Raw genomic sequence first — 15,690 nt, forward strand, 5'->3', positions numbered from 1 at the left:
TGAGGATAAAGACTTTCTACAATAGTCTAGAATTTCCTAGAATGAGGATGAAGACTTTCTAGAAGAGTCTAGAACTTCTTAGGATGAGGATAAATTAGATTTTTAGAAAATAAATATAGTTTTATTTATTTCAAGCGTTTGGATTGAGGAGATATTTATTAAAACTTTTTTAATAAACATGAGGATTAATATTTAATCTTAATTAAATATTTTGAGTTGGAATTAGGGGTAGGAAATGATGGGATTAGCCTTTAATCAAAATTAAAGAAAAATTAGAAAATTTTGAAAGAGATTAGTGGTCTTAAAGAAATTGGCCAAGTTTTGGGCAAAAAATAAATTTTTTATTTATTTTGAATTTTTTGATCAATTTATTAATTAAATAATTAATAAATAAAATTTAAACATTTTTGAAGAGATTCCTTAATTAAATATTTTTAATTAAGATAAAAAGATTTAATAGCATAAAAATAAATTAATAAATGATGATATCATCAGGGACTTTTTTCAGAAAATAAAAATATTTTATTTTCTAAAAGATTTTTGGGTGTCTACACTACTATGATCACTAGAGGTCAAGATAACTAATAGTCGGATGGATAGTCTATTGATGGGTTATGTAGTCTAGCCGGCTATACAGTTGACAATGACAAGAGGGTGTAACGTGTCATATCCCGTGCAGGATAGGATCATTCTTAGTTGAGAATGAGTGGGAATTATACCAAGTCCATTATTCAGAGGTTAAGCCTCTGACAATGCTCCTACTCTCCTCCAATTGTCAAGACTTGTACACAACTAAACGGATTCTACATCACTTGATATGGTGTGATCGGAGCTTTGTTAGCTTTCCATTACCTTCTTTCTTTAGTATCTAAAATCAGTTTCAGTTATATATGGTGTGCAGTTAATTTATTTTGTTTATATTAAATGGTAATTATAATGATGCAGTTATTTTATTTTGTTTATATTAAATGGTAATTTTCAGTTATATCTCGTTTCTCTTTCATGTGCAACATACTTGTTAATCTAACTTGATCATTCTTCTATAGTTATTTAATCTTTCAGATAGTAGTTAAGACTTGTCATGAAGATACAGTTAGCTATTTTCCTTAATTCTTTTCAAGTGAATGGGTAAAATGAAAAAGAATATTAAGGTTAGCTGCAACATGATCAATATAAGCTGCAAAGATACAACACGGGGAAACTAAATATAATGATATAAGACCGCGCGGAGATTAAAATGAACTGCAACTCAAATATTTTAAGTACAAAAAGTTGATGCCGCAACACCACATAGAGCATAATGAGAGCTGTATGCTTTGTCTGATTGCACTTTATGTGCTCTTCATTTGCTGTAGCAAGTTATAAGAAGCAGATTACTACAAATAAACATAATGCAATTTTGAAGCTACGGGAACGGGTTAACTTGAATACAATCATTTAGCATGGTATCAGCATGGATTAACCTGAATTTAGATTTAAATCTTTCAAATCTGGAATCATTGTCATCGGCATATTATACAGTTCGTTGGAAAACAGTTTAGCCTGACAATCTGTCCCGCAAATGGTTTTAGCCGACAGGAAAAAGAGCATACATAGTTCTCATTTAATGAGTAACTGTCTTATATTTTACATTAAACACAACAAAAATGTAAATATTAATGTGTATAAATCCCAAAGATCTCCCAGTAACTTGATGTCTATATATAGAATAATAAAAACATAGCAAATATTGTTTGAAAACTAAACATTTGGTGAATTCTTTTTCAATTGTACAAAATAGCCAACTTCGACATAGGAAGCCAAATCAGAACTCCAATAGTTTCAAAAGCTCCAATAACCTCTGTTCCCTTACATTCAATAAGAGCAAAGAAACTAACCAAGTTAGTCAAGTGTGTGAACTCGGGTGTAAGTGGACTGATCACTGACCTGTGCCCAAAAGAAAAGCCTAAGGTGGCCTAAGGTATAATATGGCAGTCTCGGTGCAGCTGTGAACAGAAGTAATAAAATAATTAGATTTTGAAGTCTAGGAAGACTGGGAAAGGATTAAGTTTGAAAGTTTACTCTTTATGGTTTTCACAAGTACACGGACTGTCTCAATGACAATTCTACAAAGTAATCCAACAGATGGTAGTCAATATATGTCCTGTCTGAGAAGAATGTTTTGTTCCCAAAGTACACCCCCACCTTCATAAGGACGACTGTGGTTTCTAGCTTTGCTCAATTCCAACAAAACATTGCAGATGAAGACCTCGCTATTCTCAAAATATCGTTGCTAAGGCTTAACATTCTCCATATGTGAAGCAAACTTATCTTTCTCTGTACTAATAATAATTTGTGTTCCATCATCAGCTTTTGACAAAACCACTTGCTCCTCAAACCTAGCTTTACAATCATCCACAATGGCATCAACTTTGTTGCCAACCTCCGGTTGAATTTGGGTGGAAAAACCTTGTCCTGTAGTATCCAAAGCCTCTACCTGTGTATTCGGATCTTCAAGTGACAAATCCAACTTTCGAAGTGGGTTCTGCAACTTCACAGGTTCGCCAACATCTTTGTTGATATCATTCAGGGGAGGTATTGAGGATTCCACCATTTCTCTCTCTTTTTCAACTAGTTCAGCATCTTCATCCTTTACGAGCAAATTCTGTCTGTCTGAATGAGCTAAGAGGTCAATATTATGTTGATTTGTTTCAACATTTTGATCCAACAAAACATCATTCTGAACATATGACAGAGCTACCAGGCCAGTTTCATGTTGGTTTGCTTGTTTGACATTCTCAAACATTGAAGCACCATTCTCACCATTTGATTGATTTATCATGTTTGTATTCTGTTGGTCTGATTGTTCAAAATTATCATATAAGAAAACAGTATTTGAACCCGCTGCCTGAGCCACCATATCGCTATTATGTTGCTTTTCATGTTGAGCACCCACATCATCTGTAACAGAAATCTGGCCATGAAATCTGTCCATTATGTCACTCTGATGTTGAACAATTTGTTCAAGTTCACCGGGGAAAACAAGAGTCTGCTCATCTGAAACAACCACCTGCTTGGCCTCATCATGTGGAACTTGATTAGCTTTTTCATCCTCTAAAATAGCGTTAGGTCCATCCAACTTAAGTGCATGCTCAGTCCTCGTATCTGTAGCCTTTTCAGAATCTTCTACCTTATCTTTGTTTTGACCAGAAGTGCTAGCCTCCCCAACACCATCCTGGACTGGTGAAAAAGAATGATGATCATTAAGAGCCCTCTTGTCTTGCATTGCAATATCATTGCCTTCAGATGAAACTTCCAAGGCATCTGTGACAACCACCTTAATTTCTATTTCCCCAACATTGACCTGGCATGAAGCCAACTGTGCTAACTTGGGGTTGCTGCCATCCACAACCTTCTCAGCTTCAAATCCACCCATATCAACCTCTTCAGGAGCCATTTCTGTCAGGTTGGAGTTACTGCCATCCACAACCTTCTCAGTATCTAATCCAACTACATCAACCTGGTAAGAAGACGACTGCGCCAGCTCAAGTTTGCTGCCATCCCCTTTGCTAGTATCATTTTGTTCAGCTATTCTTTCCTTGTGTTCCTGTATAAATTTCTGCATGTTATCATGTTCCACAAGCAGATTTTCATATCGGATCTGTAGTTGTCTTTCAAGATCTTTTTGCTGACTGACGGCTTCTCGTAAACTTTCAATTCTGTTAGAAGCTGCCAATTCCTCTTGCTTATGTAATGCCCGGAAACATTCCAGTTCAGTCCCAGAAGTATCTGCCTGTCTGAAGGCTGCCTCTATTTGTGTCCACAATTTGCCTGCCCTCAACTATCCACACAAACAAAAAAGTTAAAATCAATAATATTGGTAAATAATGTTAAATAATGTATCACTAACATTAGGTTGAAAGTAATGTTAATAAGAGTCGGAAGATTTCCACAATCCAGTAACAGCTTGCAATAATAATGTTAATTTTGTGTACAAAAGGACTAAAGGCTGAAAAGGCTCTAGCCTCCAACACTACTAACTACATAATTTAAATAAAACAAAACATCCTTTACAAGCAAATGCATAATAAACTGCCCCACATGAGCCAAAAATCATAAACCGTAATGGAGCAGAAAAATATCCTACTCTCAAGTCTTGTGTATTGAAAGGATTTTTAGCATTCTAGTTCTTTTAAATATGAAAGAAAGCACAAATGTCATTTGTAAGTTATAATTTTTTCTTCCACTTAGTATATCATTCATATATAATTACAACAATTCAATCCCGAGGGAACTTCAAAATCAGAATCTATGTCATAGAAATGAAGTGGATTCCTAGTTCTTCAGAAGCATCTTCATTTTCTTGAAAAACAGACTGTGCTTAAAAACTCCAGCTAAGTACACAACTAAACCTTATCCTTCTCAAATGCCTAGTGGTAAAAACATAACCATTCTACAGAAAGCCCCAAGGTTACAATCATTCATAGGCATTCTGCAAGGTTTTGAAAGAAAGAAGTTATATTAATGTCCACAGACAGCCATTATTAGGTCCATGGGAGTAGAGGTTACAGCAATTAACAACAGAAAGTTCTAGGAAGAAGCAAAAACAGAAATACAAATATTTAGCTTGGCATAAGATCATGTATACTTGATAGCCTTGAGTCAACATTTTCAACTTCTGCTCAAGACGAACAGCTTTTCTGGTCCCACTTTCCATTTGATTACGCACATTTTCAAATTCATTTTGTAGTGCTGCAAGTTTTTCTGAAACACTGGCGACACTTGCAAGACCATAGGTGTTGCGAACTGGGAAGAACATCATATCTTCCAGACAAGCGTCATGGGCTTCAGCAAAATCATCCACTGAAGCTTCGTCATGCCCCATTCCTACCCGTAAGATTGAGACCTCATCTTCAATTAACTGGGATGCCTGGAAGTTATATGAGCATAAGTTAAAAAATTCATATGAGCATAAGTTAAAAAATTCCACTTAAATGACGAAGCTGATTAACAAAAAAAAATCATGATTCAAATTATCTGGATGGAGATTTTACTCAGGTTTACAGGTAACTGACAAAATTCACAAAAACTGTAACATTGTCATTATGCATTTTTTATTAGCAAATTTACAAAAGGATTGAAATATGGCTGTCTATGACAATCTACAGAAGACTTACTTACTGGCATTATTTATTAGATCACATGCATTAACAAAGTTGAAGGCAACCAGATCTGGAAGGTATACCTCTGTTAGTTCTCTCTCATCAAAATCATCTATTTGAGGAATAGGAACTTGTGGCACTCCATTTGGAGTATTCTTGCTACCCTTTTTTTTCTCCTTTATGAGGTCATCTTCAAATGGATACTTTGCATTGTCGTGCTCCAGTAAAGACGTTAGTTCTTTTCTGATCAATTCATCAGCTTGCTCCATGAAGCTTGCTGGAGCAAGTGAGCCATTATCATCATCTATTCTCTTCAAAGAATTCCTAATGAAAGCCACAGCGGCAAGAGAAGGTCTTGGAAGACCCCTCTGCAAAACCTTTGATCTTTTTCTAAGCAACGCTGCATGTCTTGCAGCTGCTTCTGCTTTCTCTCTAGCTAATTTATCAGACATGTCTTCTTCCATTTGTTCTGTCACCTCAATATCATCTGTTGGAGGCTCAGGGACAACTATCTGATATTCATTCTGTGGTGCAGGAAGTTCACTTAAACCAGCTTGCAAGCTCCTCCTTATCTCTGCTTGCCTTCGACTTTCAGCCTTGGAGCTGTCAGGAGTTTCCATACCTTCATTTATACGAAGCTCATCTCGAATAGGGGTCCCTCTCGGAGTCATGCCAAAGGTAGATATCTCTCTTGATGGAGTCATTCCAATTCTAGGAGTTAAACCTGTTGCTCCAGGAGTGTGCAGAGGTGTTCCAATAGGATTCGGAGTCTGAACCTCTTTTTTTCTGGGAGTGACTCCCGTGAAATCAGAAGGATGCAACTCTGGGTTTTCTCCCCCAAAAAGTGGAGTCTGTGCCTCTCTTAAACGTGCTTGATTTTCAGCCTCCATCATAATGGCATCTGCTTTCCCACCTGGCGTTCTTTGTGGCGTTCTCAAAGGTGTCATACCCAGCCGGGGAGTTTGACTATAGTTTGCAAGGAGGTCATGGGTGGCACCACTACCACCTGCAAGTTCATCTTCCCCCAAAACAAGATCACTTGCATAACCCATTTTTGCTATTTCTTCAAGCTCTCGATCTGAAATTTGTGGAGCCGGAAGCATAAGTCTTGATCTCTTCCTAACTGCTTCTGGATCATTGAGCTTGTTTACCTGCATTACAGCTGAGGGCGTATCATGCCTCCCTACAATTTTATTGCGTGCAATGTCTTGTTTTCTTAATTGAGCTTCTATATCGACCCGTCTCTTTCCTTCCAGCTCTTCTATTGTAGTTGGAAACTGAGGCTGCTCAACCTGTCTTTCCTCATCTGCTACATCAAAGAACCCTGGGGGAGGCTTCTTCTCAAATGGAATCTCTGCATTATAATCAATTCCTTTCCTTTTTCTTTTCCTCTGCTTGCCTTCAATGCCTGCTGCCTTCAATTCCCTCCGTTTCTGAAGAGAGGCAAGCCTTCTTGCCTCCTCAAGTTGCTTTTCTCGTGCTTTTCTCTTTGCTTTTTTACCTCGAGTGTTGGCTAAGCGAGCTCGGGCTTCAGATAACATCTCTTTTTCATCTTCATCCATATCAACTGGATCAGGCCTTGCAGGTTTGGATTCTGGATTAGGATCTATTTCACCAGGCCTCAGCTTCCGAGGATCATCAGCAGGTTCATAGTTTTCATCCTTCACACAGGCCGCATCCAAAAGTTTCTCATACCGTTCCAGGCATTGAGATGGAGTTCGCCCAACAATTGGTGCGATCGTCCTCCATTGTGTTGGCATAAGTTTGGCAAGATGAAGTAACTTCTCATCCTCTTCTCTTGTCCACTCTGTCTGCAATCAAACAGAATAAAATCTTCGGTATGAATAATTGATATTTCTAGCTTAACTCTTAAAACATCTTTAATGCTTATTTTGAATAGAAAATGACAAATAAGATCACATAGTCCATCTTTATTTTACAGTAGTATGCTTACATAACAGAATATGATGGCAGAATACATATGGCTTAATTCAGGGATGAAAATCTGCAGCACATTTGATTTTCAGCTTATTTTTAAGCCTAAATAATGGTTCTTCACAAAAACTTCAAGAAAACAGGCATGTGCCATAAATTATAATGTACAAGTAAACTAACTCAGTCGTCTTAAATACATATATAGTTATATACATTAAATGCCAAGAGACATATAAACCTCAGAGGAACAAAAACATTCAATCCCAATTTCACGATGTGACCAAAATACCCCGTCCTTGGCTCTCAGCCAAAGCAAAAAGTTTTCAGCCCAAGGCTTATTCTCCCATAAAGGTAGCAAAACAATTCTACAGGTTTGATATAAAAACCCTCCAACAAAGAGAACAACATTTAAAACAAACAGATAAGCTACACAATAAAATTACCAGATTGTTACATTTTTCTTGTATATCCTCAATCAAATATCCATCTGTAAATGGCTATGAGAAAATTATAATTTAGAATGTTTCATTAAGCAGCATAATCTATTAATCGTGCATCAAAAATACAAAACCGCAAACAAGACTAGTTCTTGCACCGGATATTGAGATATAAATTATACAACAGGAAAAAAAACGGTGTTGCCAAGAGACTGGTACTGTTCCTGGTACAGGTGATGGGTGTCAGTACAGGTGCATGCCATTTTTTAAATAGGTGATGGTACCTGGAAACATCAAAATATCTGACTCTGTGTATATGGCATATACATAGATAGACAGATTATTTGTTGAAAAAAATCCAAAAAACATATGTAAAATAAAAGTAACAACTTGCAATGTTCCCAATTAAGGAGGGTCAGCTGAGTTGCTTGCCAGTGCTTGTTTTCTAAATAATTAAATAAATATATAAAATTTGTCAATAGAGGTAACTATTAAATAATTTTATTAAATCAGGTCCATAGGCCGACTTAGCTTACTTTTTGCAATGGTTTATTAGAAGCAACTTTAGGATGGTCAATCTTGGAGCTAACTTTAGAAGCAATGTGTATTGATTATTGAGCTCTGGCAACAAAAGGCTTCAAAGGTGTTTATTTATTCTAAAATTATAAGTCATGGGATATGCCAAATTTCATCCATGAAATTCAAATTTCATCCATGAAGTTAGAATTTCAGCGAATTTTTACCCTTTCCGAACTTCATCCGAATTTTATGATATTTAATATAAGTGTTATTGATAGTTATTAAATTTTACTTCAAAAAAATATTGAGTTATTTAGTTTAATAATTTAGCAATGTCAAACTATTTTGTAAATTTTGTGAATATATTACTTATATTTAAAAATAATTTCTATGTATAAAAGTTAAATTTAATGTCGATTTTTTTCAGAATTTTTACCCTTGTCGAATTTCGTCCAAATTTTATGATGGACAAACTCAAATTTGAATTTGAACCTTGTGACATAGCAAAAATTGAATGAAGGCTAATCCTTTCCAGATGCAAACCTAGAGAAAACTCTTTGAAAAACAAAATCCTTGCAAATTTAACCTTTTATGCTTCGACATTAATCTGAGAATTGTAACTGGAGCAGTCGAAAGGAGTCAAGGGAATCAGATTCGAGCATAGGGATTGTGGTCTCTAAGGGAGGTGACCGAGAATGCCTCTTGACATCAATCAATAAATAAATAAATAAGACAAAATTACATGTGTAATATAATACTAAAGTTGATAGTAAATCACGGCTTCTCTGCGATTTCACTTGTTTAACTTTTATGGATCTCACTTGTTCTTTTGAGATATTGTATGCAGTTCAAGGTCCTGGATTGCACTTGCATCGGATGGGTTTTTCCTAATATCACGGTCTCAATTGGAGTTTTGGATAAGATCAACAATGGAAACTTTTTTAAGAGTTTTTGGCTTGACTCTTGGTGTTGTCTCCGACACCAAACAATGAATTGTATTCATATGAGTTTTGGGCTCTTTGTAATCACAATTTTCTAGATTTGGGATTCGCAATGACAAGATTCATTAGTGTTGATAGATACTCTCTCTAGATGCAGCCTTTCTTCTTCTGCATCCTTTTTGTATCAGGCAATGACCCGAGTTTTCTTTTCTGGTTCTTTTCTCCGGAAGCCATTTTGAACCCGTTATAATTAATATAAATATCAAGTTTTGCCAAAATATATATATATATATATATATATATATATATATATATATATATATATATATATAACACTAAAGTCTATATGACATCATTTTTTATTTATTTATGAGGAGAATATCAAGTTTCAACTGAGAGAGACTTCACAACATCTTTTTATAAGTCATTGTGGACTCAAAAGTTCATGGCAAAATTTCCTAGTCTGGGGAAATGGATTTTGAATAGAAGCCAATGGTAAAAGATCACGAACTTCAAAAAAAATGTTTGGAGTTTAACATGACAGAATTTGCTGCTCCTGCAAAAACAGCTTCTTTTAAACTTCATCACTACTTGTGCTGATGAGGATTCATAGGGTATGCATATGTATAAGTTATTAACATGGGATTAATAGTATCTTTTGGAAGAAAGAACCAATAATCCATAGCGATCATTTGCCTCTAAGATTTCTTCCATCTCAGAACAACATTGAGGCAGCTAGGCATATAAAGTGAGTTTCATATTTACAAAGTTTTACTTCGACATCAAATATAAGGAGGGCTACAAACAATATTGCACATTGTTAATGTCGTCCTCCTACAACATATGCTTTACGATTTAACTATCATAACCACTTCTCATTTGGCATTTCAAACATGGTCGTATCAATATGCTCAAGATCCTGATTTGGGCACAACATACACAAGTCTTCGAAATCCTTCAACTTCAAATTTGACACCTAATGCAAGGAAAGGTTACTCTGCAAGTTGGATGAACTTTTGATCGAAACCACTACACGTCTCATCTCAAAGAAGTGCATTGTACTTTTTTATGGTTGTCATTTCATGCAAGCAGAAAACACTTCCTCATTTGTAGAGGTTCTTCTATTGGCCTCATATGCAACAAGGTGTACTACATTTCCTTAAACAACGTGCAGCTTTTTGCAGGTCGAAACCATCCAATCGAATGATTGGCTTGAGCATCCTTTGCCTGGTCCTTCTCATCCTTGGGAAAGTATTTGCCTGGATTTGGTTAGTGATTTTCCATTGACTACACATAGTCATGATTGTGTTTTTGTGGTTGTTAAAGTTTGTTCCAATACTACAATGTTACAAAATTTCATTAATTGATAATTGAGTGATTACAAATGGAGACAGTCTCCTTATAACTCCTCATAAAGAAAAATAACAGAGCAAAACAGAAACTTTCTAAAAGACTAACCAAAAGAATAGAAATTACCCAATAACCTAAATGACCATTAATATAACTTTTCTTACCCGCCCTTAATGGTTTGATTCTGCAAGTGCAAAATGACCATTATAAATTTTTCCCTTCAAATTTTTTTGCAAGGTTTTTTATTTTTTTCTTAATAAATTATTTTTGGGTATTCTGCCACATGAAGTCTAATGTTTTTTCCGCAGTAACAATTCTCATATGAGTTTTAACAAATTTATTCCTCAAAATATGGGAGGGTTTTATAATTGTCCATAATAATTAAAAATTGTGCATTTGTGTGATTTTCCACCTTAAAATCGTTTTGTAAATAAAGTTACATTAATGGTCATTTAGGTTATTAGGTAATTTTTATTAATGGTCATTTAGGTTATTAGGTAATTTCTATTAATGGTCATTAAGGGAGGGTAAATAAAAAGTTACATGTGAGCCTACTGCTGATACCCTCCTTGAATCTGCAGAACTTCTATAGATAGTCAAAAGTATTGAAATCTATCAAACCTGATGTTGGGTAACAAAGCTATCCCTCTAAGATCAGCTGATGAAACTTGGAACCACGATTTTGAGGAAAAATTGGCAAATCCTACAAATACAATTTTGCCAAAACTGCAAAAGAATGTTTGCAGATGTTCACCGAAGAAATTCTAGGTGCAACCCAAAACAAACTGCAAGAAACCACATTTTTTGAGAAATATATTGCCAAACCCTAGTACTAAAGTTAGCAAAACATCATAAGAACCCTAAAATACTATGCTCCATGGAGTTTCCAGGACAGGGACGTGTTTTTGGTACGGGTACGGGTCGAAGCAAAAATTTAGGGGACAGGACCTCAGGGGATAGCTATAAATTATAGGGGATTTTTAATTTTTTTATATAGGGAGTATTAGACTTTAGAGACATAATTCAAATATGCATATCATAACATTGACAAACTATTCACCATAGAATCATAGATTCATAGACATTTAGAAGATCAATACATGGAAATTGAAAACTATCAAGATTAAAATCAAAATGAGAATATGATAATGATATATGATATATGATATATCCGAATATCACATACAATTAGCAAAAATGCCCAAAGGCTCCAAGTATCAATGTATCATCGTCATGCATGAATCAAAATGACATAATTAAAGTAAATACTAGAAGTGTAAATGAGATGTCCAACTCCATAATAATCAAAAGCAATAATGTATCCGAGTATCAACAAAGCTCAAAGCCAAATATATGGCTGTCCTCTAGGAATCTAAATCAAGATCAGCTCCAATCTCTTCCTCTGAATCACTGGCACAAGTAGGCAGAGGGTCCTCATCCAATGGAACACCAAGCAGCCTTGGAGGTGTGTCATCCTCATCAATTTGCAACGCATCCTAAGGATTTACATCCCAACGTAGTGCTGGAGTCTGTTGATACTGAAGACTTTGTCACTCCTATAGTCGCAAATACACTGTGAATAGCCACAAGCTTCTCCGACCGTCTAGAGGTAAGTTTGTTCCTATTGACAAATTGGATGAAGCTATATATAGACCAATTCCTCTCTGCAGCAAAGGAACTCACAACCTATGAGAGAAGACGGATGGCAAGACCTTTCAGCTCAGGTGCATCTCTACCATGCCATGTCCACCATCCAATCGGGTCCCTTTGAGCTAATGTAGCTCTATCAATCCTCACCTCTAGTCTACCAAATGTTGGACCACGAAGATTGACAAAGTCAAGCCATTGCCCCCGAATTTTTGCAACATCTCTGCATTATACATTTTTGAAAGGTCCTTGAAGAAGCCCTCCTTCACCTATATTGAACAAACAAAAATTTAGAAGTTAAGAATCTATAAACTTTACAAATAAAATTAAAATTTTAAAAACATATTAAAAAATGAGAAATCTTAAAAATAAATTAAACTCACCTCCTCGTCAGTAGATGTTGGCACTCTCCTAGGCCTTGGTGTATACCATTTTAGATTGACTGCATAGGCTGCCATATGAAGTGGGCTATTCATAGTGTTCCACCTTTTCATCACAATGTTCTTAAGATGCTCCTCATAAAACTCCAAAGTAGGTTCTTACTCTTTAATAGCTTGCTTGATTTGCCCAAGCATGCTGTCAAAGGTCTCATAAATCTCTCCAAGGATAGGCGAGTCAGTATTAGCATATCTAAGGGCCTGCACAATAGGGTCAATAAAGGAGCAAATGTATCTGCAAATGAAAGAAAATTGCAAGTGAGAAACATCATATTTCAAAAAAAATCAGCAAGTGCTTAAATCAGAAATAACAATTATGATGTCAATTATTTAAGTTTCTTACCTCATTGTGGTCCACCAATTCTCATCCAGGATTCTTCATTTGACAAGTCTTCCATCCGGGGTGCTTGATACATGTCATCTATTCCACTCTGCATTGACCACCATGGATTGTAAGGCCCCTCTTGGACCTCAACCATCCTCTCCAACAAAATGAAGTAGCTAGCATGCCTAGAGTCCATAGGCTTGAGGAATTCTTTTTTGGAAAATGTCCTAAATAATACAAGAGATGTGTGATGAATGCAAATAAACATTTGCACGTCTCTAGCCTTGGTCACCATAGCCTTTATCCAATCAATTTTTCCAAAGTCCTTCAAGGTGTTATTCAATGCATGTAAACAACATGGGGTCCAAAAAAATGTGTCTATAGGCGCTCTCTACTATCAATCCAGCTGATTTACACACCCGGGCTGAATAAATGACTACTTACACAACATTTGAAGCCCCTACCTCTTCTACAACATCCTTCAAAATCTGAAATTGGAAGGATGCATCCTCCTTTTTTCCCGAACAATCAATGGCTGTAAGAAAATAGGCCCCTGTTGTACTACTAACAATAAGATTGATGAGTGGCCGATGTTTGATATCGGTCCGCCCATCCATGATGATAGGACATCCATCACTCATCCATGTTTGTCTCATATCCTCCATCAAAATGTTTACTTTTGAGTACTCTTTATCAAAGATAGTGGTGCGTAATTTAGTCTCACTTGGTGGTACAAATGAGGGACCAGAAGCATAAATATCTTTGCACATTTGTTTATAGAATGAGGAACGAGAAACATAGAATGGTATGCCATGAGCAAAAATAAGTCTGCCAATGGACTCTTCAGCTCTCTCTTTTGCTTGTATGTTAAATAAATCAGCCAAATTGGTATCTCTCTTGGCCTTTCTCTTCCCTTTACTAGTAGTGCTAGTGGGAGTGAATGAGGGTGTGTGTGTGGTACCTATAGGACCCCCTGATTTCAATAACTTCCCCTCCACATACAACCCATCGGCCTCAAGTTTTTCATCATCTTTAATTTTTTTGCAACCTTTCACCCCTTGCCCACCTATGCATAAAAGATGACAATACACTCTTGTGTAGCTCCCAAAATAATGTTTCTTACATATATGGCACTCCCATTCCGCACTACCCCGCGAATTTTTCTTCTTATTGTTGTTTACTTTTGTGGCAAATTGTAGGAGAGGTTTCTTAGAGTTGAATGGACCTTTGGCATTTTTTTAAGGACTTTGGAAGGGCACTCAAATGGATTAGACATTGCATCTTCCACAAGGACATCTGTATTAGGCTCAGATAAAGAATCATCCATGGTTGTCCTAGGTCTTTTTCTTGGTCTTTGTAAACGTAACACTTGAGTTTCTTGCATTGCAACAATCATGCTATCACTACTTCCCTCACTCTCACTGCTGCTCATGTTTTTGCCTCTGGATTATACAAATATATTGTTGCAAGTTATGGAAAAAAAACATTTCAATGTTCCATTCAACATGCCTCTCTTTGTCATTGAAAAAAAAAAAGAAAAATGGCAACAAACAATAATAATGTTTGAATCAAACAAAAAGAAAATTAAAAACATACTTGGCATGAAGAAGAAATGAAGGCAAAACCTCCTCTTGCACCTCCAAAATGCACTCCTCTTTGGCTACTGATGTTTTCCTCTTCCTCTTCCCAACTTGCAAATAACTCAAACGAAGAAAAGACTTGAGTCTTTTGTGTTATAAAGCCAAAATAGGGTTTGCATTATTTTATCAATCCCCAACGTCCATGTGGGGCCCTCACGAATGGGAGACAAAACCAAAAAAAAAAAAAAAATAACCTTTATGGCCGCTAACAGCTTTCTCGAAAAAGGGGGACCGTATGAGGTTTCAGGGACACTCGAGGGACAAGAATGGCGTCCCCAGTATGGATTGTCGTATCCACATTTCTTGGCAAACTCAAATCAATGTTTCGGGGGCGGTACCCGAAATCCACCATTTGGCACTACACAAGGGATGGCAAAAAGGGGGTACCCACGTCCTCGTTTCGTACCCAATACGAGTATAAGGGAAAAAACCTAGGGGACACGACCCCGTGGAACACAACTAAAATATGAACCTCTAATGTAAAAAAAAATGGAAAAAAATTTAAAACCCTCTAAACAAGAACCCATGACTTTTGAGGACAAAATCAAGCAAACCCCAAAAATTATTTTTGAAGATAAAACCAAAAAACCAAACACAATTTTTGAGGAAAAAATGTTCGAAAGAAAACAAAAAATTCAAGATGATGATAATAATACAAAACTTTGTTTGAGAAAAAAATGGCAAATTACTTTAACAAAACGATTTTAAGGCGAAAAATCGCACAAAATGCACATTTTGTTTTATTATGGACAAAATTATAAAACCCTACCAAATTTTGAGGAATAAATTTGTTAAAAGTCATATGAGAATCCTTCATGTAGAAAAACATTAGACTTAATGGGTAGAATACCTCAAAATAATTTTTTAAGAAAATATTATAAAACCTTGCAAAAAAATTGAAAGGAAAAAATTATTAAAACCCACAAAATAATTTTTAAAATTCAAAACCCCTCCCAGCTCAAACTGCGCCCACAAACTCTAGCCGCCAAAATGCATAAACTTTCACAAAAGAAAACTTGCACTAGTATGTAAAACCTCTCCCAAAAAAGCACACCCATCGTTAACCTAAAAAGATACCATGATGGGTGATAGAAGCCTCGGAACTAACACGATTAGTGCCCAATCCCTCTATTAGTTTGACCAATTGTGCCAAATTAGCCCAAAAGATGCGACAAAAACGTAGGTCGCATGAACACAAACAAAAAACACAAGCAAGCATGATCTCTACAAACAAGGTTGAACACATATCGAAAGCCCCCAGAGAGCCAAACAAACGCATAAAAAAATGATTTTTGTTGGAAGCTTTCGAAAAAAAAAA

General features: G+C 36.0%; 1 protein-coding gene and 1 long non-coding RNA gene across 3 annotated transcripts in view; both read right to left on the bottom strand.

The window, feature by feature from the left end:
- Positions 1-1,680: 1,680 nt before the first annotated feature.
- Positions 1,681-15,690, bottom strand: part of LOC149559615 (cell division cycle 5-like protein) — a 53,897-nt gene continuing 39,887 nt past the window's right edge. Inside the window, exons 2-4 of the mRNA XM_089833463.1 lie at positions 5,225-6,952; positions 4,628-4,909; positions 1,681-3,820 (exon numbers count right to left, since the gene is read on the bottom strand). Coding sequence (XP_089689589.1) covers positions 2,273-3,820; positions 4,628-4,909; positions 5,225-6,952 — 3,558 coding nt within the window. The 3' untranslated portion in view covers positions 1,681-2,272. The remainder of the gene's footprint in view (positions 3,821-4,627; positions 4,910-5,224; positions 6,953-15,690) is intronic.
- LOC149559616 (uncharacterized) lies at positions 11,548-15,002 on the bottom strand. Of its 2 annotated transcripts, XR_016364346.1 has the most exons (3): positions 12,751-15,002; positions 12,354-12,642; positions 11,568-12,239 (listed from the first exon to the last, which is right to left on the bottom strand). It is a non-coding gene; the product is annotated as an uncharacterized LOC149559616 (long non-coding RNA). The 2 variants fall into 2 exon arrangements; XR_016364347.1 differs by having other exon boundaries at positions 11,548-12,239; positions 12,354-15,002.

The sequence above is a fragment of the Cupressus sempervirens genome, chromosome 5 (genome assembly GCF_028749045.1).
Source record: "Cupressus sempervirens isolate cs-2001-9-10 chromosome 5, ASM2874904v1, whole genome shotgun sequence".
Lineage (NCBI taxonomy): Eukaryota > Viridiplantae > Streptophyta > Pinopsida > Cupressales > Cupressaceae > Cupressus > Cupressus sempervirens.